At 41.1% G+C, this 26171-nt stretch overlaps 1 protein-coding gene across 9 annotated transcripts in view; it reads left to right on the top strand.

The window, feature by feature from the left end:
- celf4 (CUGBP Elav-like family member 4) overlaps positions 1-26171 on the top strand; it is a 920473-nt gene that overhangs the window by 877733 nt on the left and 16569 nt on the right. For all 9 annotated transcript variants that reach the window (XR_010003933.1, XM_062974278.1, XM_062974282.1 and 6 more), the window contains exon 12: positions 4985-5152. Coding sequence is in view for 8 of the 9 variants with exons in the window: in XM_062974278.1 (XP_062830348.1) it covers positions 4985-5112 (128 nt within the window). In the remaining variant the exon portion in view is untranslated. The remainder of the gene's footprint in view (positions 1-4984; positions 5153-26171) is intronic.

Below are 26171 nucleotides of genomic sequence, written 5' to 3' on the forward strand. Positions count from 1 at the left end.
GTTTGAGTCCTGTGGAGCTTCTTAACACCGCTGGCAGCATTCCATGTTGCACTTTCAGATATCCATATCTAGAAGCTGGCTTTCTTTGGATATTCCCACCTAGTCATGGAGCAGACAACTGCAATAACACCCAATTTGTGCCCTAATGGAGAGTTGCACTATTGATTTGTTTGACCAAGAATCACCTGCAAATGAAACCTGAACAAGTCCAGATATTTCCTACATTTGGTTCTTTGGGATGGTAGGGTTGTTGTGATCCATAATGACACTCTAGAAGGGACCGAGGTCTGGAGGCTAAGGGAGACTCTGGATAACATTTAATGGATCAGGTTTGTAAAAAAGAACTCAGTTTCCCAACATCACCCTTGAAAGGTCTTCCAATTGTTCATACCGAAATTGTACTTTCTGTGGGTAGGTTTATTCTCTATTATTTTCCACACAATCTGGTTTGTGATAAGGTTGCTTGCCAGAAACATAGCTGATGGCTTTGGACTAGATGACTCTCTGAGCTTCCTACAAAGCCTCTGACCTTTCATAAATAAATACACACATCCCTTTGACCAATAGAATTGTGATCACAGAAGATAGCCAGAATTTCCCATCCATTTGCTACTACACTGAATATCATTGCTCCTCACACACTTCTGTTCATCTCTGTAACATCATTCAGAGCGGACACTCCCTTCGAATAAGAACTCCCATATTTTAGAACTGGCAACTTTGCAGAACAAGGGAGATCAGATGCCCTGAGCTGCAAGGCTTGCAAATTTCTTGATCCTTTACTGCCTTGCTAAATCATTTATTTAGCACAGCCTTTTTACATAATCCCTAGGAAAAAAAAAACATAAAATAGATTTATCACAAAACCCTGTCCTCCTACCAACCATCTTCAGACTAGTACATATATTTCACTGATTATTAATTAACGCAGGCACAGAGCGAGCTTAGCACTTTTTAACCTCTCCTTCACGCTTTCTCTCTTTGTTGTCCAAAGGAAAGTGACTCCTTCTTCTATACAACCTGCACAGTGTTTTTCATATTATGATAACATGGCCATCACTGATCCAATGCTTAGTCTTAACAATGTATAGTAACTATACAAATCCATAGTTACCAATCTTGCAGAAATGCAACACAACCCTGTTAGTGGATTGTGAAGTTGTGCTCCAGTGAACATCAGACATTCTAGTGCACATTGGGTTCTCATGTTGTGCTCCAGCACTTCCTTCCTAGCCAACATTCAGATATACCATATATCAGGGAGTGTCCCAATGGGATGTGTGGTTGTGAAAGCAGAACAGTGAAGAAAGCTGATAGGAAGAAAATAAACTCATTGAGTTCTGTGGACACTGTGGATTGCTAAAAAGACAAATTGGGGCATCCTAGATCAAACCAGGCCTGAACTCTCCCTAGAAGCCAAGGTAACTGAACTGAGGCTGTCATACTTTGGCCATATCATGAAAATATACAATTCACTAGAAAACGATGCTAATGCTCAGTAAGGTAGAAGGCAGTAGGAAAAAGAGGAAGAGAGCATTACACATGGATTGGCTCAATCAGGAAGGCCATGATTGTCCTGAGTCTGCAACACCTGAGCAGGGCTGTTAAGGATAGGTGACTTGGAGTTACCTCATTCATACAGTTGCCTTTCGCTGAAGTTAACTTGAAGGCAATTAACAACAACAACAACAACAACAACAACAACAACAACAAATTGTCCACAGTATTAAAATGATAAACTATTCATGTCACTGCTGGCATGCCATCTTGGGCCAGAAGCAAGTGGATGCGTTTGTCCATGTGGAATGGCCACATGCGCTTTAAAGCTGTGGAGTGGAACTGTACATGCAGTGCCACTGTGGATTCTGATGTGCATACTCATTTGGTCATGCATTTTGGTGCACGTTCAGCTGTGCTTCTTTGCCACAGAGTTTGTTTTAGTGTGCTAGATCACACCTGCACAAGCTGCAAACCTGTAGCCATTTACTTGGGAGTAAGCTTCATTAAACTTTGTAGTACTTTCAGAGAAGACGTGCACAGAATTGCCTCCTTTGCCATGTCCCTTGGAGATATTTTAGGAAGGCTGCTGAACCCTGAAGAACAAAAATGACAAGTCTCGTAACAACTCCTAGTGACATTTTAGCAAGTTGTCTGCAGCAGGCAGAATTAGGAGGAACAACATTGAAATTATCAAGAAAAAACTCAAGGAAGGCTATTGCTAAAGAGATTCAGCTGGGACGTATGTTATGTTGTGAATGACAACCAGAATGGACACAAGAATAGCAGGTTTTGTTTGGTATAAGCTCTCATGAACTGCAGCCTCACTTTGTCAGACGTGGGCTACAGTCCACAAAAGCTCATCCCTTCCAAAAAAAGGTGTTAAACCTTGAAGGTGCCACACGATTCCCTCTTGTTTTTGCTGGCACGTGTTTTGGCTGCCTATTGCCCCGTAAGTAATATGAAAAGCAGGTTGTCAGTTCCCTTCAGAGCTGCATATTTTTCTGAACAATGTTTTAGTATGTTTTACTATCTTCTGTGTATCTGTGTCACATGCTTCTTGATGCTGCCACCTTTTTGCAGGTTCTTACTCCTGGATTTTTAAAATAGTAGCTTGATTTACAGTGGAGAAATATAGGTAGCTTATCTCCATGCAGAGCTGGCCCTAGGTAATTTTCAAGTGTAGGCGAACAGAATTTTGGCACCCCCCCCCCAAAAAAAATCAATCACTGAAAAATAAAAGTATTGGATAAGCGAAAATGTTGGATAATAAGGAGGGATTAAGGAAAAGCCTATTAAACATCAAATTACATTAAGATTTTACAAATTAAACACCAAAACATCATGTTTTCCAACAAATCAACAGAAAAAGCAGTTCAATACATGGTAATGTTATGCAGGAATTACTATATTTGCGAATTTAGCACTAAACATTGAACAGGGATATAAGGCAGTGTGGACTTAGATAATCCAGTTCACACCAGACATTGTGGGTTATTCTGCCTTGATATTCTGGGTTATATGGCTGTGTGGAAGAGCCCTGAGGGTCCTTCCACACAGCCATATAACCCAGAATATCAAGGCAGATAATTAAAAGGCCACCGAAAGGGAATCTGGTCCCCAGTATTAAAAAAACTCTAAAATTAGGACAATAAATAAAGAACAACACTCTGAAAACAGGGAAAATCCAGACATTAAACAATGAGGGCCAGCTAACAGTACCCAACCAAGGATTCCCCCCAGGGAGGAAGCAGCCAGGCTTTGAATCTGCAAGGCCATTAAATGCTAATCAAGCTGGCCAATTGCAACATTCACACTAGCCTCAAACAGACAAGAGCTCTTTCTTCCACCCCAGGTATGGAATTAGGGGTAGAGCTTGTATGGCCCAGTGGTACTAGTATTGGATTTGAACTCTAGGAGACCAGGGTTCAAATTCCCATTCAGCCACGAAACCCATTGGGTTACTTTGGGCATGTCACACATTCCCAACCTCAGAGGAAGGTGATGGCAAATCTTCTCTGGATAAATTTTTATCAAGAAACACCCTTTGATAGGGTCACCTTAGGGTTGCCGTAGGCTAGAAGTGACTTGAAGGAACACAACAACAATTACAATTGGGTGGTGGGGGGAGCATTTCCCTGTAGATATCTAGTGTAGCGGAAAGTATGTTGACCCAGAAACTCTCTTCCTGATATGCTAATTTAGATCTTTAACTCTACAGAAGTTTCCAAACTTTGAGGAAGAATTTTAAAACTCTCAATCCATCCCATTCAATTGGTACAGTAAAGAATCAGCTCAAAATTCTACCAATGCATCATCCTGTTGCCTCTGTAGATCAGGCATTGGCATGGAAAAGACATTGGTCAGAACAGGGAAAGAAGACAAAAAGGCAATATTTTCAGGGCAGCATATTATTCCTGACACACAACCTCTTCACAAAATTGGGCAATCCTCTTTACAGTTGTGGCAGTCTCATTGTCACATTTAGCATTTTCCATTAAAGAAGTTTAATCAACAAAAGTGTGGACCCCCCACTCAGCTGTAGGTTGAACGTATGGTTTGAAATCCTACTCCTCACCATGCTTCCATAATGTAAATTTACCCTGGTGTCGTTATACAGTGATTTGCACTGCACACTCTTCTGCAAACATCGTACATCAGAATATATATTTTGCTAGCATGCCTGCTTTTTGTCCCCTTGTAAAATGGAGAATGCGCAATGGCTGTTTCTGAAATCCCAGTAAACCAGACTGGACACTGAATACATTCATAAATAATTCAACACCACCCAAGAATGCAAAATGAAATAGAAGGGATTCTATTGTTTAGTCCCATTGAATCAGTTGTTAAGTGGTGAGTCAACAGGTAGGTAAATCCAGTCGATTCAATGACTCTATACTAAGAAGGACTAAGCGTGGGATTTAGGCCCATGTGAAATGATTAACTTGTGGAACTTCATTTATTCAACTATGAAGTACATTTGTCATGCCACAGCCAATAAAAGTAGAACTTGGTAAAAGCTCCTACACAAGTCTATGACACCAACAGCACACTGGCGCCCATCTCTGTAGGATGAAGATTTTTCCTTCCATCAACCTTCCTGTCTAAACCCCTCCAAGCTCAGGATCTTACTGAGACTTTCCCTCGGACTCAAAATTTGGCTTTACCAATGATATCTCTATGCCTGACTAGTTCCTTTGCCTAAATCTGACTTTCCATTGCTTGCCTACCATCTCACTTCTCCATCCAGACTCGCCACAGGTCAAGGTTTGACCAGTCCATTTCACTTTACTCCTCACATCATCCTCATCATGAAACCCGACCATACAGACATCAATCATACATCTGGCATCTTCTGGCAGACCCAGCCTCTGCCGGTCCTTGGCCACCCTCCATGCCCATCCTCAAAGAGATCTTTTGTGTGTGGGTTGGTCCCGTTAGCCCCTTCAGCTGGTTAAACCCTGCACCTTGCCTTGTGTTTTGACAGGCTTTGTGAGTTTTGACAATCCTGCTAGTGCCCAAGCTGCCATCCAGGCTATGAACGGCTTCCAGATTGGCATGAAGAGACTGAAGGTGCAGCTGAAAAGGCCAAAGGATGCTAACCGCCCCTACTGAAGCATTGTGGGAAACACTGGATAAGCAAGGTCTAGCACAGGTAACTGCTCAGCGGGGGGCAAGGGGACCTCACCTGTCGTCCAATAGCGTCTCTTGTGTTGTGGACCCTTAACCATTGACTCTCTAAGGTTCTACCTTCTCCTCTAGAACCATTCCAGAAGCATACACATGATATGGAATTTGGTGGCTTAAGCATTAACGTTGGTTATGGGAAGATAAATACACGATAGGCATAGCAATCTTGCATTTCTGAATCATCTTTTTTTTTACCCATCTACACTGCAATTACAATGCAAATTGAGCTACAATATATGGTCAGTGTAGACTCATATAATGCAGTTGAACTGCACAGAACTGGATTATATGAGTCTACATTGACCAATCAGCATCTCTCTTTTGAATCCCCCCCCCCCCCGTGGCATCAGCGTGTCAATATAGATGTACTGGGACAGGTGGCATTCTGCAACTTCAGGTTGTCTATGGACTTGACCTAACTTGACCATCACAAAAGACACCCATCACCAAATACCCATTCCCATCGCTGTTGGCTGAAAAAAGCAAAAGGTGTGCTCTGCTAGGAAGGTCACCCCACACACCCATGAAATGAACACAAACTGCTCCAGAGCCTCGGTCCAGTCTTGTGTTCAATCTCTCCATTTTAGCAAGGTGGATGTTGTGAATGGTCTATGCCTCTTCGATTGAGTGATTGATTGATTGATTGAATGAAATGAAAGACATAAGTTGATACTGAAGAAAGAATATCTAATCTATTACTCTATCAATTCCCAGTTTATACTGCTATTTCGAACTTGGCAAAACATATTTCGTTCCTTGTAAATGGGCAACCTTTATTATGTGATGCATTCCCATCATGGTTGTAAGTAGAAGCAGGTGTTTCACCTAGTAGTTCTTCTGTGCTAACTTCAGTTATGTCAAGGCAACTTGAAAAGAAGTAATGCCTAGTGTGCTTGGTGGGAATGCTACAGGTAAATAAATTAAGCAACTCCAAGACCCACTGAGCTCAATGGGAGAGCATGGCTCAATGGGATCTATGAATCCACTCCAGAGTATGGATTCGTTTCCTGTCCAAATTCATAGTTCATTGTAGTTCCAAGACACACTTTAAAGGTATTCCCCAAACTTGGTGTGTGCCTTTTCATCTGCTTTCAAGTTCAAAGGAAAACTTGGAGTGGCTTCACCACCCCCATGAAGGCGAGCAGCCATTATTGGCTGTGCTACGTGGCATATTAGGACGCTTGCAGGATGTGAATTCTGAAGGGACATGCAAACCAGCTGTTGTGTGTCTAAGCCTCTCTGGCAACTCAACCCTTCCTATAGTGCTGAGCCATATGTCATTCTTGACTAACAACATGATTTTTGTCACACCTCAGGATAACTTTACCTTGCTAGACACACCAGGCTGTACACAGGTTGAAGTCTTTTGTAGTTTATTAGGAAATAGGGAATAAATAGTTCTTAAAAAGCAAAAGTAAAGATCCAAAAGATAGTTGCAAAACCAAGGCTATACAGAATAATCCAAGAAAATTTTAGGCATAAAACAAGGTTCCATTAATACATGACATAGACCCATGAACTTAATTACAGGATAATCCAAGAAAGCAAGAGCTGCTTGTAACTCAAACGAGACGTTGCTGTTGACAAAGGTTTCTCTCTCAGCACACCCTTTAATATTCTCTGCACAGCATGAATGCATTTCTTTGCCCTCTGACCTCTTTCTCTTTTTTGTTTGCTAATCTGACACTCCTGCAAACCTGAAATTCCAAACGGCTAGCCCGATCTAGAGACGCTGTTTGGTCAAGGCCAGACAGCTTGTTAACAGCAGCTTTTGTCTGCATGCTATCTAGCTGGGAGCTATCCTCTCTTTGCACCTGGTTAGCTTCAGTATCATCTCCACCATTCCCTGCCATGGGAATGCCTCCCTGCTCCTCATCTCTCACAACAGGGACACTCTGAACCTGAATCCCATAATTCCCATCCGAGTCATCTTGAACCTGAATCCCACAATCCCATCAGAGTCACTCTGAGACTCCACAACAATTTTTCACCTATTCCCAGGTCCACCAAAAATAACTGAGCTTTATTTGTGGAGAAAGGGGCAATTGTAGTTGATTCTTAAGTGCCACAAATAAATATCTGAAGGTGGCCCGGATAATGGCAGAGGATGGGCACCTATAAAATCTGGACAAAATGGTGATGCCAGATGATTGGAAATGTATCCTTAATCTTTCAAATGGCAAGCCTGGATTGTAAAGCAAAAAAAAAAATGGAGGGCTTTCTATGTTCCCGAGAACCACCCAAGAGCTGTGGAAGTACGGTGGTTTGTGCACAAGTATTTTTGAAAAGAATTTGTCACATTCCTGTCACAGAAGCTGTGATTACCTAGGATTGGTGGCATGAAGATAATTAAAATCCAGAGTAACTCACGTCAGAATCTCAAGAGAAAACCTGAATGCTGGGGGGGGGGGGGGGGTCTGCAATCTTTTATTTGGCATGGTGACAATTACTACCACTTTTCTAAAACTCCCACACTTTCCCATTGTTGCCTAGAAGGAGATCTTAATTCTGCCATGGTAGTGAAAAGGGTAGCTCTGTATTAAAAGTTTGGTAAGATGATAGATCTGTATCAGTTTAGTATGCAATTGAAATATGTACCATTGGGTTGCCAGTTGAGTGGAGGCAAAGGAAAATAGAGACCAAGTGGGCATTTTCCCTATCTTGTTCAATTGGGAAGGTAGGTTAACACAATAGGTGATGAGGATGCCTTATTTCCAGGTGAAATGAATGGAGGAAAGCAATATTTTTATGTAGAAATCTTATTTGATAAGTTCCACACAAATAGGATGGCGATTCTAGGGATGTAATTCTTTATTATTTTGCTTCCTAAAGGAAGCAACATGATATTTCAATAATTATTTTCCCACTGATAGAATGTCTTCAAAAACTGCAAACCATTGTTAAAACCTGTGTGCAATTCAGGGCTTATTCTGCACTAAAACCACATTTGGGTTGTTTTGTGCAGAAAACAACACTTTCTGTTCAGTAAATATGATTTCCAGCACAGAAACCAACTATGTTTTTATGCAAATCAACCACATTCAATTTTTGTGCAGAATAAATCTTCAAGTACAATTATTTCTGTTCAGGGAATAAGATTTTTGCATATAAATAGTATTCTCTTAGCATAAAATGCCATTTCTTATATAAAACAACCAAATGTGGATTTTGCAAAGACTAAATCCTCAAGTGCAGCATTTTCTGTTCAGCAAAAAAATGTTATGGGAATTTTGCACAGAATAAGTCACAAACACATCAGTCTAAGAGTTGTTGTATGTTTTCTGGGCTGTATGGCCATGTTCCAGAAGTATTCTCTCCTGACGTTTCACCCACATCTATGGCAGGCATCCTCAGAGGTTGTGAGGATCCCTGCCATAGATGTGGGTGAAACGTCAGGAGAGAATACTTCTGGAACATGGCCATACAGCCTAGAAAACACACAACAACCCTGTAATCCCGGCCATGAAAGCCTTTGACAACACATCAGTCTAAGATTGTTTTCAGAAGATGTTCTCAATGCTCAAGAAATCTATTTTCAACTATTTTTAAATATTTTCTAATATTCTTTCTATCCATAATCAGTTTTGCACTTTAGTCTGACTTTCAAAGGACCTATCTGAAATAATCTATTTGAGGGCTAGGAAAGGCATACTACTCCAAGGTGGTGGAGAAACCCAGAGTCTAGTTTATTCGCAGAGCCTACATGTACTAATAAATACTGTTCAAGTGTGCTCTGCTCTTTGCCCGTCCTTCATTCCTTCCAAAACCTGAACCAATCTCATAGTCTAGAAAAGGGATTAGAGTCCCAAGTTAAGTCCATCACTGGAAACAGTGATAAAGCTTCCTCCAAAGTCCAAAGAAGGTGTGGGTGAGTTTGAGGACCTGGCAAAACCTTGATAAGCGCTTTGGGATATGATCCGTGGGCAAGGGATTTGTTGTTCTTGAGTGGCAACAAATTATGAAGCGCTGGACCAACTTTCAGGCTTGAGTTGCCATAATCGGATTTACTCAACAACAAAGTGCAGTAGGGTTCCTCTTCCCTGAGCTTGCCTCTCATGACTTTAAGACAGTCGGAGAGAATTTTGTAGGGCTAGCAGTCAGTGATAGGAGTGTCATGCATTTTGGGAAATGGATTTGTTGCTACTATAATTCTAAAACAATTTAGCTAATATTGGCATCATTTTGTGAAAAGTTTGTGTCCCTGTGTTAGCAAAATGGAGTTACAATTTCCTGCAAACTGGCCACCAAGCAGCACCCTTTTGTGGCTTCTCAAAACTTCCACAAAAGCCCTCTAAGTATCCCCAAATTGAAAATAAATCTGTACAATTCGATACAATTTTCAGGCAATTTTTTCCATACTCATTCAGAAAGTATGCAAACACATTAAAATGCAACAACCTCTTAAGAGATGCATATTTCCCATCTCTGGTTTGTGACTGTTCCTAGAGGCCCAATAACCCATGAATTATTAATGTTAGATGGATAGGTGATGTTTATATATTTTTTAAACTATAATGATCTATTATGAACTAAAGAAAGTGCTTGAAAAGAATCTGCCAAAAGCATCTTCTTCTTATTATTATTATTATTATTATTATTGTTATTATTATTTTATTGTATTACACAGCAAACAAGATAGATATGCTGGATTTCATATCACAAAATCACAAGTCGAACACTTCCCAAGTGTCTAGGACTGTGTGATGTATTTTCGATTGATGCGTGCAGATCCCAGTAGGGTGGCCTTTTGCAGTTGGCATATCGTAATTTTATTATTATTATTATTATTATTATTATTATTATTATTATTATTAGATACACCACAAAATTAGTACACAGCAAACAAGATCACTATGCTGGCTTTTGTACTGGATCAAATGTCGGGCACTTCCCAATTGTCTAAGACTATGTGATGCATCGATAAATAATGAGTGCAAATCTGGGTAGAGTGGCCTTTTGCAGCTGATGAATGGTGAATTTATCAGCACCGATACTTTTAAAGTGCTGGCCAAGGTCTTTAGGCATTGCACCCAGTGTGTCAACCACCACTGGGACCACTTTTACTGGCTTGTGCCAGAGTCTTTGCAGTTCAATCTTTAAATTCTCATATTATGTTTAGTTATACCCCATTTTTTCACTCCACAAGTAGACGCAAAGCTGCTAACAGACAAATTAACACATGTCTGTCTGTCTAGAGTCTTGAACATTAATTTTACTGGTAGTCCCAACAAGAAATGTGTCTGATGTTAATTGGCATTGGCTTTAGTGTATGGCTACCCTTTGAATGTGCAGCCTCTAAGAGCCCTTAATATGAATAGCCCTGATGAAGACTTGCACATTCAGAATGTTGTCTTCCTAAGTAGAGGCAATCTACCTGGAATGCAGTCTTGTTTTCTTATTGCCTATATCTACTATCATTTGGGGTTGTTGTTCTTTTTATGTGCCTTCATGTTGACTCACACTTATGGCAACCCACCTCAGTGAATATTTTGGAAAGATCTCCTTGTGGGGGTTTGCTGTTGCCTTCCTTTTGGGCTGAAAAAGTGTGACTTGCCTAAGGGCACTCAGTGGGTTTCCATAGATGAACTCGGATTCAAATTCATATTTCCCAGAGTCCTACTTCAAAACCCAAACCAATCCAAAATACTCCTGACAAATGGCCATCGAGTCTTATTTAAAAACTTTCAGAGAAGAAGAAACCACCTCACTCCCAAGCAGAATTCATTGGGAAGAAACTCCTCTTTCCTCCAAATATGTAGATGGAATCTCTTTTCCTAGAATTTGAATCTATTGCTAGGTTTTAGTCTCTGGAGCAGCATAAAACAAGCTGGCTTCCTTATCAGTATGACAACCTTTCAAATATTTAAAAATAGCTTTCATGTCCTCTCTTAACCTTCTCTTCTCCAAGCTAAACATCCCCAGCTCCCTAAGCAACTCCTCATAGAACTTGGTTTCCAGACATTTGGCCATTTTGGTCACCTGTCCATTGAAAAGTTCCAATTCATCAATGTCCTTCTTGGATTGTGATGCACAGAATTGGCTACAGGATTCCAGTATCATTTAGAGTAAAACTGTTACATCAACAGTCAAGTCAACACTTAGCAAATCCCTTTGATTCAGTGGAGCTACTCTTATTGGAACTTGAGATAGTGTTCACATAGGGCGCATCCAGACAGCACCTAAAGTGCGCGCCGTTTCGTGTTTTCCCATGTGGAAAGAAAATGCCCATAAATCCTGTACTGCAAGTGCTTACCTTCCCGAATTCTTCTAATATTTGATAGCCTTAGTATACTCAGGAACTGAAGTTTTGTCTCCTTTGTAGTAAGTCTACACTTTTTTGTGCATTCTCTTATTTCAATTTTCAAACGATGCCTCAGGGGAAAACAAATGCTTTTGGCACAAAGCAGGAAAACCCTCTTTGTCCCAAAATAATTTGTCAGCTGGAAAGATGCATGTTTTTCGGAAGATACATTTCTTTCCAGCTGCGGGCGCTGTGTAGATGGGACTGGGGATCACGCCGTGCAACTTCCTGTGACCATCTACACAGCTGTCTCAGGTTCCTTGGGCTCCTGGAAACAGGCCCCACCCCCTTCCAAAACCCCTTTTAAAATCCTTTTAAAAGGAAAAGAACTTACTCAGCTGCCATTACTCTGCTACAGGAACTCTCCTGATGTGTAGAAATGACTCCTGTCCATCCCTTCTCCTGGCATGTCATTTCTACGTGCCAGGAGAGCTCCAGCAACAGAGCAATGGCCAGGTAAGATATTTTCCTTTTTTAAGACTTTTCTGGGGGGGGGGGGGGTTGTATTGTGTCCAGGTGCCCTGCCAGAAAGTCTAGCATGGCATCTGGACCCCCCCCCCCCCAGGAAAGCACGGATGTTAGAGGAAGGTCTCTAGATTTCCACCCAGGCGCAATCCTGTTTTAAAAATGCAATTGCGCCTGGGTTAAAGTGCTGTCTGGAACCGCCCTCAGTTAGGCACTTCTAGCTGTTTATGGAGCTCCTGTCTATAAACATCCCCAGTCATATATTAGTATGGTCATCCCTCCATATTCGCTTAGACTAGGGAAGGAAGACTGCTATGAGAATAGAAAAACTAAGAATTTAAAAGCTGTATTTTTATATGAGAGAACACATCTCCAGGAATTTTTAGATCCTCCAATATGACTCTGTGATCAACTTCCAATAGTATTTATTTTATTTATTTTATTTACAATATTTCTACCCCGCCCTTCTCACCCGGGGGGACTCAGGGCGGCTTACAACAACCGGCAAAATTCAATGCCAAACAGATCAGTAAAAACAGCAACACATTTAAAACCATTAACAAAAATCCATAAAATACATTAGTCAAGCTTAAAACATAGAATCATAGAATCGTAGAGTTGGAAGAGACCTCACGGGCCATCCAGTCCAACCCCCTGCAAGAAAAAGGAAAATCTCATATATTTACTTAATACCATTCTTCCAAGGAACCATTGCACATAAACCTAAGTTCAGTATGGTTTTGGAGGACCTCTAAATATCATAAAGATAGCTCTCTCTTGAAATCTTCAGGTCCACCGGTGTGACTCCCTAGTTAACTTCTGCTGGAAGGTCACTATAGCATGGTGCCAAAGGACCAAGAGAATCTTAGAGAGAATGTATCAATTCAATCCACAAATAATCAAATCCATAAAAGTGGAATCTGCAAATGGGGAGGGCTGATTGTAGGTGCATCCCTTTGAAGACATGTACATTTCCTTTGATAAATGAATAAACCATTAAACTGAGCCCTTTGCTTTGGTGAAGCTCACTGCATATATTGAACATCCACAAAAAATGGCCCAACTAAGGTGAGATGAAAGAAAGGATGGAAAGAAGAATGGGGAAGGCCTGGGAGAGAGAAGGCTTCACTCAATTAATTCATCTGAGTGCCTTTTTCATCCCTTTGATCAATCCCCTCTTTTGAGAACACAAATTGTTTTAGTCTACAGTGGTTTTAAGTCTTGTTTCCCCCCCACTAATGCTCTCAAAGTTCTTTTCAGGCATTAAAAAGATCACTGAGATGTGGTAGATAAGGTCACAAGCTCCAGCAAACAAACCCCCCAAGGATTTTTCTTGTAAACGGCTTCCAAAATGGCTACCTTCTGTTCTCGCTCTTCTTTCCAATTACAGAAGCAGGGCAGGAAGGAGGGAAGATAGGTGTGTGAGAGTGTGTAGACGGCATGAACAAAGAAAGGATCATTTGCGACAAATCTGCCCAAATCAATATATTCTATTTCAAATCCCCTCTGCCCTACGCCAAGAGGAGATGGCAATGGATTCATAGATACTCAATGTGTCAGTCAGATAGTGGATGCATAAAATAATGAAATGGGAGGGAGGACTACTGTTTTTGTGAACTGCTTAAGCCCTTTGGGTAACCATTTCTCCAAGTCACATTGACTATGGTGGAAGTCACTATAGGCTCTTGCAGTTCTTCTTATTTCAAGTGGAAAGGTAGCATGTGACAAGACCAATGGGAAAAACACATGAAACATTCCAGGGAGATATTTAGTTGGATTTCTGAGTCTCTAAAAGGTTGCCCTTTCACTATGAATGGCCAAAGACATTCCTTAGTGAAGTTACTATATGTTTGTACATATCTCTGTGTGTGTGTGGTTCCCACAAAGTCTAGCAGATAAATTTGAATCTAATGTTAAAAGGACACTTCAGAGATTAGTCCAAATTTTACAGGAAGGAGGATTCCACCTAAATCTTAGAAAGAAGTTCCTGATGGTGATACACTGAAAGTAGGATACACTGCCTGGGTGTATGTGGGTGTCTGTTTCTCTGGAGGGTTTGAGCAGAGTCTAGGTGGACATCCATCCAGAAGGCAGAAGAGGAATTGGACTCGAGGGCCCTCTGAATCTCTTCCCACTCTCGGTTCTATAACTGATTAAAAGAGCTATCCAAGGTGCTGAGCCTTACCTCCTCAAATAGGTTCAGTATCTTGGATAGTTTGTATATAATGTAAATGTAGACTATTAGCCTCACCAGATGGCCAAATTACCCATCACAAAACACTTCCACTTCACTCGCAGCACAGAGCCCACGGGCTCCCATCCCACAATGTCAATCTTTTGGTGAGTCTCCGTGAAGCAAGTCAAGTTGAAGTGTGGTAAGCCGCCGCCACGGCAACATGGAAGGCTTCTCATATTGCATAGGAAACAACAGGGGGGAAGCTGAGTAGCGGATGCTTCTCCTCATGAGATGAGGTGAGGACGAAGGTAGGTCATGTGGGGCATGGGGCGACGGGTTCTCCATGCCCCATGCTGGGCCCCACTGGATTTGCCACAATGAGGACCTATGATCCAGAGAGGATTCTTTTGTGCATTGCTAATGTTGTCCACAAGCCCCGGTGGCGAAGTGCGTTAAAGTGCTGAGCTGCTGAACTTGCGGACCGAAAGGTCCCAGGTTCAAACCCCAGGAGCAGCGTGAGTGGCCGCTGTTAGCTCCAGCTCCTGCCAACCTAGCAGTTCGAAAACATACCAATGTGAGTAGATCAATAGGCGGGAAGGTAACGGTGTTCCATGCAGTCATGCCATCCACATGACCTTGGAGGTGTCTATGGACAATGCTGGCTCTTCGGCTTAGAAATGGAGATGAGCACCAACCCCCAGAGTCAGGCATGACTGGACTTAACGTCAGGGGAAACCTTTACCTTTACCTAATGTTGTCCACAGTCTCCATGCCCAAAAGGCTCCCAGAACTTCTAGGACATATGTCAAACCTACCGCCCAAGAGGAGGTGGACTTCAAGCTTGTGGAAAAGGAGCTGCATATTCAGTGTCATTGTGCATGCACATGCATGCCTGTTCCACCTGATTGCGCCTTTGGCTACAAATTGCGTTGCACATTTGCTGGGATTCTGCATTGAAAGAAATATGTATATCATGTAGTTACATGAATGCTGGTAGGCTTTTAGGAATTGTGGGAGTTGAAATCCAAGACACCTGGAGGGCCAAAGTTTGCTCATGCCTGCTCTAGCTGGTGATCTTGCCATGAATGGCAGTTGGGCTTGATGGTTTATGAGGCCCCTTCCAACTCTCATATTCTATGATTCTATCCCTCCATAGCTACATCTCTGAAATTCCTGGAGTGCTGATATGTGTCGCAGCACATCCCGTTTAAGGAGGAAAGCTAGAGGCGTTGCTTTCGGTTTGCCCATTCTTCAACAATGTATAAATGGCCATGTTGGGAGTGGAAGAGCTTATTAGGTGGGTTGCTGTGGGGAAGGATTTGGTTGCTGCGATCAGAATAAACCATGGAAGTCCCAAAATCAGACCACTTGCTTAGTTTCAGGAAATGTTGAGTATATCCGCTAGTTTTAGAGTTGATCAGGCAGCTCACACCCACCAACCCATTATTCAGTATGCTGTTCTGTTAAACAGTAAATCATAGACATAGAGGCTTTGGGTCTCATTCAGTTGCCCAAAGAAACAAACTAAGTTCTTTTCATCAAGAAGAAGACAATTTGTCAAAATTACTCTTTAGGATTACAACTCTCTCATCATGCTGACAGGAGGAGACTGTAAGGAGTCCAAAAAAACTGTAACTTTTTCAAGTTTTTAGATTAATCAGAGCCATTCAGCTGAAAGGAGGGGGAGAAAAGCTTCCTTGGAATAGGCAGGATATATCTAACCAAACCTCACTGGTAATTTCTGCTTTAAATTTGACTTTACTGCACCCTGCTGGAAATGGGAACCAAAGAGAAAAATATAAGAGACTGTAACTTTGACTACATTCTTCTCATCTCATTATCTCAGATGAGACTTGTTTCTGAAAGTCATTTTTTGTTATTTTTTTTAGTGCATCCAGTTTTTTTAAAAAAAAAAATCCAATCTCATAGTACCCTTTCAAATTACCAATTGCTTTGTGATTATTATTGCACAACACAGGGTTCTCTTCTGTGCAACTTTCAATTTCTAATGGATGCGAAATCCCGTTTGCTAATTATCGTGGTTATACGAAGATTGGCATACAATAGCCCACATTGATGGAAAACTGCAATAATTAATTACCGCGTTCGCTTCAAAATACAATCAGCAATTACCATGTCGAGGCAAAATTCCATTCAGCAATATTTGCTTGCTAGTTCATAAGGACTCTGAGATTGTTGTTTAATGCAGGGCAGCTATTTAATTGTTTAGCTGTGTTGGCACCTTCGTGAACATGGGGAGGTAAGAAAAAGAACTCTGTTTGTTTCCTCTGGGAGAGGAAATATCATCCAGCTGAACTCGCTGCTATACTTTGGAACTTCGATTAATCCACCCCAATAATATTATGGGAAATTACACTAATATTTTGAGGAAATCAGTAGGCATTGCTCCTGTCTTGTAATGCTTGGGGTGCACTCATCCAGCTAATTATTTGGTTTCACCCTGACATAAAGCATATATGGTTGGGTCTTTATTTAGTCAATTCTAGGAAAGAATTGTTTTACATTACCTCAAGAGAGCTTAGGGACTTGCGTGAGTGAGTGCAAAGTAGCTTGAGTTAGTGTAAAGTCCTGCAGGTTATCGTAGTGAAGGTGATTGGAAGCCACCATGAGACCTGAATTTATTGCACAGGTTTTGCAGTCTCCAAGACAATTCCAAACCTAATTTAGAGTACTGCTTTGTTGTTAGATGCCTTCAAGTGAACTTTGATCTATGGTGAGCTGATCAATGTGAGAGGTCCAAGTCTCCATGTCAGGTCTCAAAGACTTCCTTGGTGGCATCTATCCATCTGAAGTGTGGTTCTCCTCTTGTCCTGCTGCCTTCCACCTTACAAAGTGTCATTGTATTCTCTAATGAGTCATATCTTCTCATAATGTGACCAAAATATGACAGCATCTTGGCTTCCAGAGAAACTTCTGGCTTGATTTGCTCCAGGACCCATTTATCTGCCTTTTTCAGCACGCCAAGGCATCCTTAGAAGTCTTCTATGGCACCACATCTCAAATGAGCAGAATTTCTTCCTCACAACTTTCTTTAGTGAACAGTTTCCACAACCCTACATAGAAATATGAAATACAACAACATGGACTATCCTAAATTTAGCATTCAGTGATATATCTTGACACTTCAAGATTTTATCTAGATCCTTCATAACTGCCTTTTCAAGTTCTAGACTCTTTTTGGTTTCTTGGCTATAGTCTCTGCTCTGAAAGATTGAGCCAAGGTAAAAACTAAACAGATCTAGCTAAAGTCCACATTGTATATGTGTATATATATAGTTTAAAAGGCAGTGAAGGCAGTGGGACAGATAGGAGAGCCTTCCCAGAACATCTGAATTCACAAGCAGGCTCATGTCAGAGAATATGGCTCTTCAGATAACCAGGACATGAGCAATTTAGGGCTTTATAAGATATATTCTTAATTGTGCCAAAATGGATTGGCCACAAGGGAGCTGTGTGCTTCCTCTAACTAGTCCCAATTAACAATCTTGACATTGGGTTGTGGTATGTATTCCGGGCTGTATGGCCATGTTCCAGAAGTATTCTCTCCTGACGTTTCACCCACATCTATGGCAGGCATCCTCAGAGGTTGTGAGGTATGGAATCTTGACATTTTCTGATATCACTGGAAAGCTGTTAACGTTTGTCATAAGGAATCTAGAACCCATCTTCCTGATGGCAGAGGCAACATCCACTACAATCCCCAGCCTTGTGCAAAGACAGAATGGGGATGTGTTCTAGAGCAGGGCTTCTTAAATGATTTCCATTTGAGAAAATTTTATGGGACCCCGGTTATGTAGTTATATAAAATAGATATAAATATCAAAAATTTACTGATAATAAATAAGCATTTGCAACGTTTGCAAAACAAGTTGATTTTGCTTTTTATGAAGTACAACTGAAGCATTTTCTGCAGAGTCCTCTTTAAGCATTGCACAATAGGTGTGTGTAAATGTCTAAAACAGTCACTAGGTGGCATTCAGAAATCTCTTCTATTGCTAATTGGTTTTGTGAAGCCAACATTGAGCTAAGGGGACCCCATTTGGGCTTGGGACTCAAAGTTTAAGAACCTGTGTACTACAACAGCAATGCCAAAGCAGCTGTTTCTACCTTTGGTGGCATCCCAGCTGAAAGAAAGCCAATTGGCCCTTATCAATGTAATAGTGTGATCTGTGCCTTAGCTTATAAGAATGGGTCACAAAGAATTTGTGGTCTTCCTTGTTTTTGTTTTGCAAAATCAGCAATATTCTTGAGATGCCAGAAATAGATTTTTTAAAAACCTTCAAAACATATTTATTGATTTATTTTCTATCAGGGTAGCTTCCAAAACAATACATGCAGATTGACATTTTAGACATGTTCATTGTTTATTGGAAACTTGAACTCAACATGTATGACGGATGATAATTTCAGCGAATATACACCTTCCCATTGAGTAAAGAGGAAGAATTGTGAAATTCTATTTGGAAAGTAGATTTTCTACCAATTTTTACTTGACCCCCCTGAGGCCCCCTTAGCCGCCCTGAGTCCCCCCTTAGCCGCCCTGAGTCCCCCCTCGGGGGTGAGAAGGGCGGGATATAAATGCTTGTAATAAGTAAATAATAAATAAATAAATAAATAATATAATATAATAATAAATAATATAATAATAATAATATAATAATAAATAATATAATAATAAATAAATCCTATACCATGCCTAAGAAATGTAAATTTACACTGAATTAAGTAGAGATGTAACATCATCACTCTTCTGCTCAGTACCAACACTACATGGCCAATGGCCTATCTATCAATGTACCTATTGTTCCACAATCCCAGTGAATCATTCGGGCCATTGAAGGCACTGGTGAGTAGTTGCATGACATCAAAGAAATGTTTAGCAAAAACACGTTTCTGGACTCACGTTAATGCAAACGTGAACTGCAAATGCAGATATTATGCCATGTCTCCAAAAATACATTAGAAACCATAGGTGTCTGTAAAGCCCCAATAGGATGCTAGGCTGTTTTGGTTTCTTTTTTAAATGGCCTGAAATTGTAGAATTGTTCAAATTTACAATATAAAACTAAGAGCAAAAGAAGCACGCACACAAAATTGGTGCCGCCTTAAGACTGCAAAGACGTTGATGAAGAGTGGCTAACACCTGTTCAGAAATATTCAGGGCATTTCATTAAAGTGAAACAAAAATAATTCAGCCCGAGTTGAGACACAGCTGGGACTAGCCCAAAACAAAATGAATTGTACAAATTCAATTACGGTGTACGAATTTCCCTTCCAGCTGAAAACACATACCTCCTCCCCGCTTGGCATCAAACCAGCAGAGTTTGGGACTCTCCCGTAATTTGTTCAAACACCCCCTCCTTTCTTTGGATTGCTTTATAAGTGGGTTCAGATGTGACTGTATAAAGATCCTGTCCTTTTCTTTCAACACCTGTCTTCCTGCTCTCAATTAACTATCCCCCCATTCCCAAATCGTCACCTCCCTAATGCCAAATCATTGACACTGTTCCAGAACAAAACCAAGCAAAATGCCACCTCCAAGAAAATAATGCGATACTCAGGTATGACAAGAGTAATCTAGCTATGCAAACACATTTGATTAAACAGCTGAATTGCCTTTCTCCCAGTGAGGAGCAATTTTGGGCAGGGGAAGACTGCAAGTGAAAGCAATATTTTGAAGCCCAGGGCAACTCATAGGAGTGCTATGAATAGTAGTTGAGCTTTAATCAAGGCCCTGGATCTATCTGGGAGAGTGTATTTAGTACAGAGCCAGCATAGCGTAGTGGATTGGGCACTGGACTATGATTCTGGAGGCCATGAAACCCACCTGCTGACTTTAGGCAAGTCACACTCCCTCAACCTCAGATGAAGTCAATCGCTAATCTCTTCTAAGGAAATTCTGCCAAGAAAATCCTATTGTAGAAACACCTTAGGGTCACCATAGGTCAGGGATGGCCTTCTTGTTTACTTCCTTTAGAACAAGAAGAAAGGAGAAGGTGGTGAAATGCTAACAGGGAATAGGGAAAAGACGGAGCTGCTCAGCACTTTCTTTGCCTCAGTCTTCTCCCAAAAGCATATTGGTGTTCAACCTGAGCAATATGGAGCAGACAAGGTAATAGGGGAAATGCAACCCAAAATAGGTTAAAAAGTAGTCCAGGAATACCTGGCTACTTTAAATGAATTCAGGTCTACTGGGCCAGATGAACTACATCCAAGGATATTGAAGGAACTAGGAGAAGACATTTCAGAACTACTGGCAATAATCTTTGAGAATTCTTGGAGAACGGGAGTGGTCCCAGCAGTTTGAGGAGGGCAAATATTGTCTGACCTTCAAGAAGGGAGAAAAAGAGGACCCAAACAATGACCAATGTCCTGTCAGCCTGACATCAATACCAGGAAAGATTTTGGAGCAGATCACTAAGTAGGCAGTCAGTAATTACTTAGAAAGGAATGCTGTGATCACTAAAAGTCAACATGGATTCCTCAAAAACAAGTCATGCCAAACTAATCTTACCTTTTTTTACAATAGCTTTACAAGCTTGGAAGATGCAGGGAATGCTGTGGATGTAGTATATCTTGATTTCAGGAAGGCCTTCAGCAGAGTCCCCCATGACCTTTTTACAAGCAAACTAGTCAAATATGGGCTAGCAGTGCTACTATTAGGTGCATCTGTAATTGGTTAAGCGATTGAACCCAAAGGTCTCCAATGGTTCATCCTAGAAAGAAGTGGCTAGTGGATTGCCATTAAAAGGTTTCGGTTGTGGGCCCAGTACTGTTCAACTTCTTGATGAAGGTTTAAAGGGCATGCTTATCATGTTTGCAGATGACACCAAATTAGGAGGGATAGCTAATACTCCAGAGAACATGATAAGAATACAAAATGGCTTTAACAGATTAGAGAGCTGGGCAGTGACTCAAAAGTGAGTTCTTTTCCATAAGTTTTGACCTGGTTGACAGTCCATCAATACTCAGCTCTGATTCCACAATTTTTGTGTTGCTTGGTTGCAAGAGGAGTGTAGGGGGAGACATATGGTATTACACTTAGGGAGACAAAAATGAAATATGGAGACAGATGAAACCAGGGTTGAAATCAGCCAATGTGAAAGGAATCTAAGGTTATTAGTAGATCAGATTGAATGTGAGAAAACAGTGTCACTTGGCTGCTAAAATATCCAAGGCAATTCTAGGCTGCATTAATAGGAATATAGTGTCTAGATAGAGGGAAGGCATAGCCCACTCTATTCTGCTTTGGTCAGACTTTGTCTGGAATAATTTATTCATTTATTTTTATTTCCAGTATTTATATTCTGCCCTTCTCACCCCGAAGGGGACTCAGGGCGGATCACATTATATACATATAAGGCAAACATTCAATGCCCATATACACATAGAACCGAGACAGAGACAGACGCAGAGGCAATTTAACCTTCTCCTGAGGGGATGTTCGATTTTGGCCACAGGGGGGAGCAGCTGCTTCATCATCCACTGTGACAGCACTTCCTCATTCCAACGTCGTAAATTAGTTACATTTGCCTTCCCGCTTTATAAGTGGTACCTTATTTCCTTCTTGATAGATGCAACTATCTTTCAGGTTGCTAGGTCAGCAACGAGCAGGGGCTATTTTTTAATTGATGGGTGCTCATCCTGCCATGGGCTGGCCTCGAACTCATGACCTCATGGTCAGAGTGATTTATTGCAGCAGGCTGCTCACCAGCCTGCGCCACAGCCCAGTCCAATTCTAAACAAAGCAATGCAAGAAGGATATGGACAAGATGAGATAGAAGGTGTCCAGGGAAGGGCAACCAAAGTGGTCAAAGCTCTTCCAGCTCTGCAATTCTATGATTGCATACAAAGAACACCATTTGAAATTTAGCTCTGGCTTTGCTAAGAACGGCCACATTTTCGAATCCCTTTTGATCTCTGCCTTACAAGGGACCTATGAGTTCCCATTAACATTAGAAACAGATGCAAATAACCACCCGCGTTTCTAGTGTCAAAGGCAAAAGGGTCGTTGCTCCTTTGTCCCAGCATGCTTTCATTCAACCCAGGAGTGTGGCAATGGGGAAGGGCAAAATACATTCATAACTACTCTTCATTAAAGAAAGAATTCTGCCCCTCAGTAACATTTTTATTCCAGCATTGCAGATGAGTATTTAGAACGACAGTGAGTGGCAGCCTCCATAGAAAAGGTCATAATCAAATCCTGCACTCATCCTTCATGGAATTTTACATTGTACATGTAGAAGCAATACTTTCCATGCGCAGACTTTTCATATGCTGAAGGACTCACCTTTGGTGAATCTAGAACTGCAAATTTGTTCTCAACTTTGGCTCTCATGCCGACGCCATTTAGACATGATTCATCGAAGCAAAGAAAACTCAGTAATCTTGGCTTTTGCAAGTAATATATTGGAAGGAATTTCAAGTAGACAGTTTCTCCATAAGTTTGCAGAAAAATCACAGCACATTAGACTTTATTAACTGTTCACATAATTACACTCGGATGAATTGCACAATATTGTATTTACTCCTTAGTCACTGTTATTTAGTTTCCACAACTATTCTGCATGGGGGGAAATGTCATTTTTTAAAATTGATTTGCTTCTTTGGACACTTCACAACATATTTTCTAATTAAAATGCATGAGTTGAGGATTATCGTAGTCATTACCTATTAAAATGGTTTTCTGCACAAACCTCTTTGATACTGACCACTACAAAAAGGCTTCCTGCTCTGTCGTCTCATTATACCCTTGATGGAACATGAGCACTTGTGTCTGGCATAAGCTACTTAATTACAAATGTGTAATTAAGTTGCATCTCCTGAATAACCTCCTTAGCCCACCTTAAGAGCCAGCAGCATCATTGAATGATGTATTCAGCCCTTTTCCATCAGTGTCTGAGGATCTCTGTCAGTGAACCAGCTTCTGATTGTCACTGTTGGAGTAAAATAAATATTAATATTCAGCTGTATGTTGATTATTTTAGTGATCCTGATCAAATCCATTTTGACAATAGCAAATGTCTCCCCATGGTCTGTGCTATGTGCTGGGTTCTGCTATTTGTGCAATACTAGAAATGCTGTAAATTCAATATTATGTGCCCATGAGGTTATGACTCCACACAGTGCTAGACTCAAGAACATCCTCTTAAACAACAAACAAGCTCCAATACATTCTGTGCTGCTCACATAGACGTCAAATAAGGATTACCGCGCATACCTTAGAAATTGTTCGTGCACACTTCGTACTTGTCTGCACAACTTGAAGTTCCATAAAATACTGATGCTTGGAATAAACTCTATCCCAACCATAGGTGTGAGAAGCATAGACTGAAAGCAATTCTGGGGCTTGTAGATTATTTGGCCAAAGCTGAACAGAGATAAAAAGACATGATGCAGTTGCTGGCTATTATGGTGGGCTGTGGGAGGAATTTGTAATCATGAAAATAGTGCCTAATCCTATCTTGCACCATGCTAATTAATATAAGGTGGTTTCAAATCCATAGCTCATGGTTACAAATCATATCTTGCATGCAGAATGTCAGCTGAGGTCTTTTGCACCAAAACCCATTTCTTCCAAGACATGCTAGGATAATCATCTTAAAAGCTGTAACATTGAGGTAAGGAATATGTGGACCTCCAGGAAGTTAGACTATTAGCCACTATAGCCAATAGTAAAGAATCATAGGAGGTACAGTCCAACAACACTTTAAGCCCCATACATTCTCCCATTCCTGCTATAACAAAGAGTTGATATGATTTCAATCATGCTCTGCACCAAGTTTTTATTTTATTTTATTCCTTCTTACTTCAACCATCCTTTTTTCAATATCATGTGAAACTCAGGACCTGGAATGGATTCAGTACCTCTCTGACTTGAGGTTCAAGAGCCTCCAATATTACTGAGTATTTCAAATATCTTGGACTCAGAGAGGCAATTCTATCAAGCTTGATTTCGCTTGTGTAGAGGTGTATCCATTTCCACACAGTTCTGTACATTTTTACAAGTTCTTCACCAGTAGATATAGTACATACAGGTGATATTTTTTCTGAAAAAGCATGTGGGTGTGTATTTAAATCTTTGAAATGTAGGCAGTGATGCTTCACGAACCAGAAATGCATGATTTGGCTAGCAAAGTACTCAATGTTCCACTATCAGAGAAAGCTGCTGAATCATATGAACTATGAGCCCAGCAGCTGCACCATATCTGTTTGTGTTTGGGAATATTTCCAAAGTTGGAGGAAGGCAGATTGCCAGCATCTAAAGAATCTTCCCAGGACAGCCTTCTTGGTTGCCACAAATCTACTGACACCTTACTTTTTGCAACACTTATTTATTTACAGTATTTATTTATATTCTGCCCTTCTCACCCCGAAGGGGACTCAGGGCGGATCACATTGCACATATATAAGGCAAACATTCAATGCCATAACATAGAACAGAGACAGAGACAGACACAGGCATGGACTGGCCTCGAACTCATGACCTCTTGGTCAGAGTGATTTGTTGCAGCTGGCTGCTAACCAGCCTGCACCACAGCCCGGCCACTTCTGCTCCTGAAAAAGTTCCAGTAACATGTAAAAAATATATTGTATGGTGACTTGTCCCAGCAGAACTGCAGAACTGTTTTTTGCTCACCACTAATTTTGACACAGGCAGATTGCGAAATACAGACTGATTTGAATTACTAGACACTATACAACTACTGAGTTAGCGTAGTAGCCTATTGGCTAGTGTTCATGAAGTTTTGCATGTGGATGTGCCTTTAAACCTTCACATTCTAGTTGGGAGGTCCACAAAACAACCCTTTCATGGAATGAAGAAATGATAAAGTTGGAGGCAACTGGTCCAATGCTCTGCAATTGGAGAACACACGTCCAAAGTAGTCATTATATGGCCACCCAACCTCTCTTTTTAAAGACCTCCCAAGCAGAAGAGTCCAGCATCTTCCAAGGCAGTGGTTTCCACAATGGAATAATTTCCACAGCCAAGATATTCCTCCCAACGTTAGGTGGATTCTTTCTAATGGTTAGATGGAATCTCCGAAAATTTTGTTTGAGCTCTGTCAGTTGATTTCTTGGCAATGTAGAAATAAATCTGCATGTATAATTTAATGCTGTCCATCGGCACCACTGGCTTTCCTTGGAGTCAACCTGCTAGAACACAAAATACATTTCCCGCCTTGTTGCCAATTAGAATAGCAACCGTTTGTGGTGAAAAAGCAAGAGCTATAACAGATTGACTTTGCCCATGGCTGATGCATCGGAAAGTCACGATGTGAGTCCCTGGGCCAGGCGAGCTTCACTGTTTTACCCTTCTATCCCAGAAATGGGTTAAAAATGAATTTGTTGTGTCGGCCGCATTTTGTACCTGGGGTATCAACAGGAAACGGTAATCACACTTGCCCTTCCAGTCCCAGATGCGGATGGCACCAGGATGGGCTTTTAATGAATGCAACCTGATTATTGTCACGACCGGAGGCGAATCGGCCCCCATTTGTTTGCGTTTCATGAAGTGGCAGAGATCTGTTCCCAATCAGAATAATCCAATTTAAAGGAATGATTCATATTAGCGAACACATCTGTCTGAGGCCAGAGCAGAGCCCTGGTGTTAGTTTAATAAATGATGTTCATTAAACTCAGCTGAAAATATAATCTGGAGAGACTGATGGAGTGAACAGAGCAAAGAATAAGCAAAAGGAGCTGGCAATTATCAGCCGTCATTTGTTCTGCCCGTTCTGCAGAAGGGGAGCTTGTTTGCTGAAATCTTAATTTCATTTGGCTGAGGTGGAATCCATCAAAGAAGAGGCCGGTTCCACAGACAATGTCCTCGTTTCTCAAAATCTGTCACGGGCCGGGAGGGAGGCAGCGTGGGGAAGTTGGCGCTTTTTCCCTCCATTGGGCCCCGATCAGGACCACAGAAAATCCTGTTTTTTAAGAAGAGAAGGACACTCTTGTTATAGGAAAGAGCCAATGCATTCAGGATGAATCCTCAAGAAAGGAAAGGCCAATGATCCCAAC

Source organism: Anolis carolinensis, chromosome 2 (genome assembly GCF_035594765.1).
Source record: "Anolis carolinensis isolate JA03-04 chromosome 2, rAnoCar3.1.pri, whole genome shotgun sequence".
NCBI classification, from domain to species: Eukaryota; Metazoa; Chordata; class Lepidosauria; order Squamata; family Dactyloidae; genus Anolis; species Anolis carolinensis.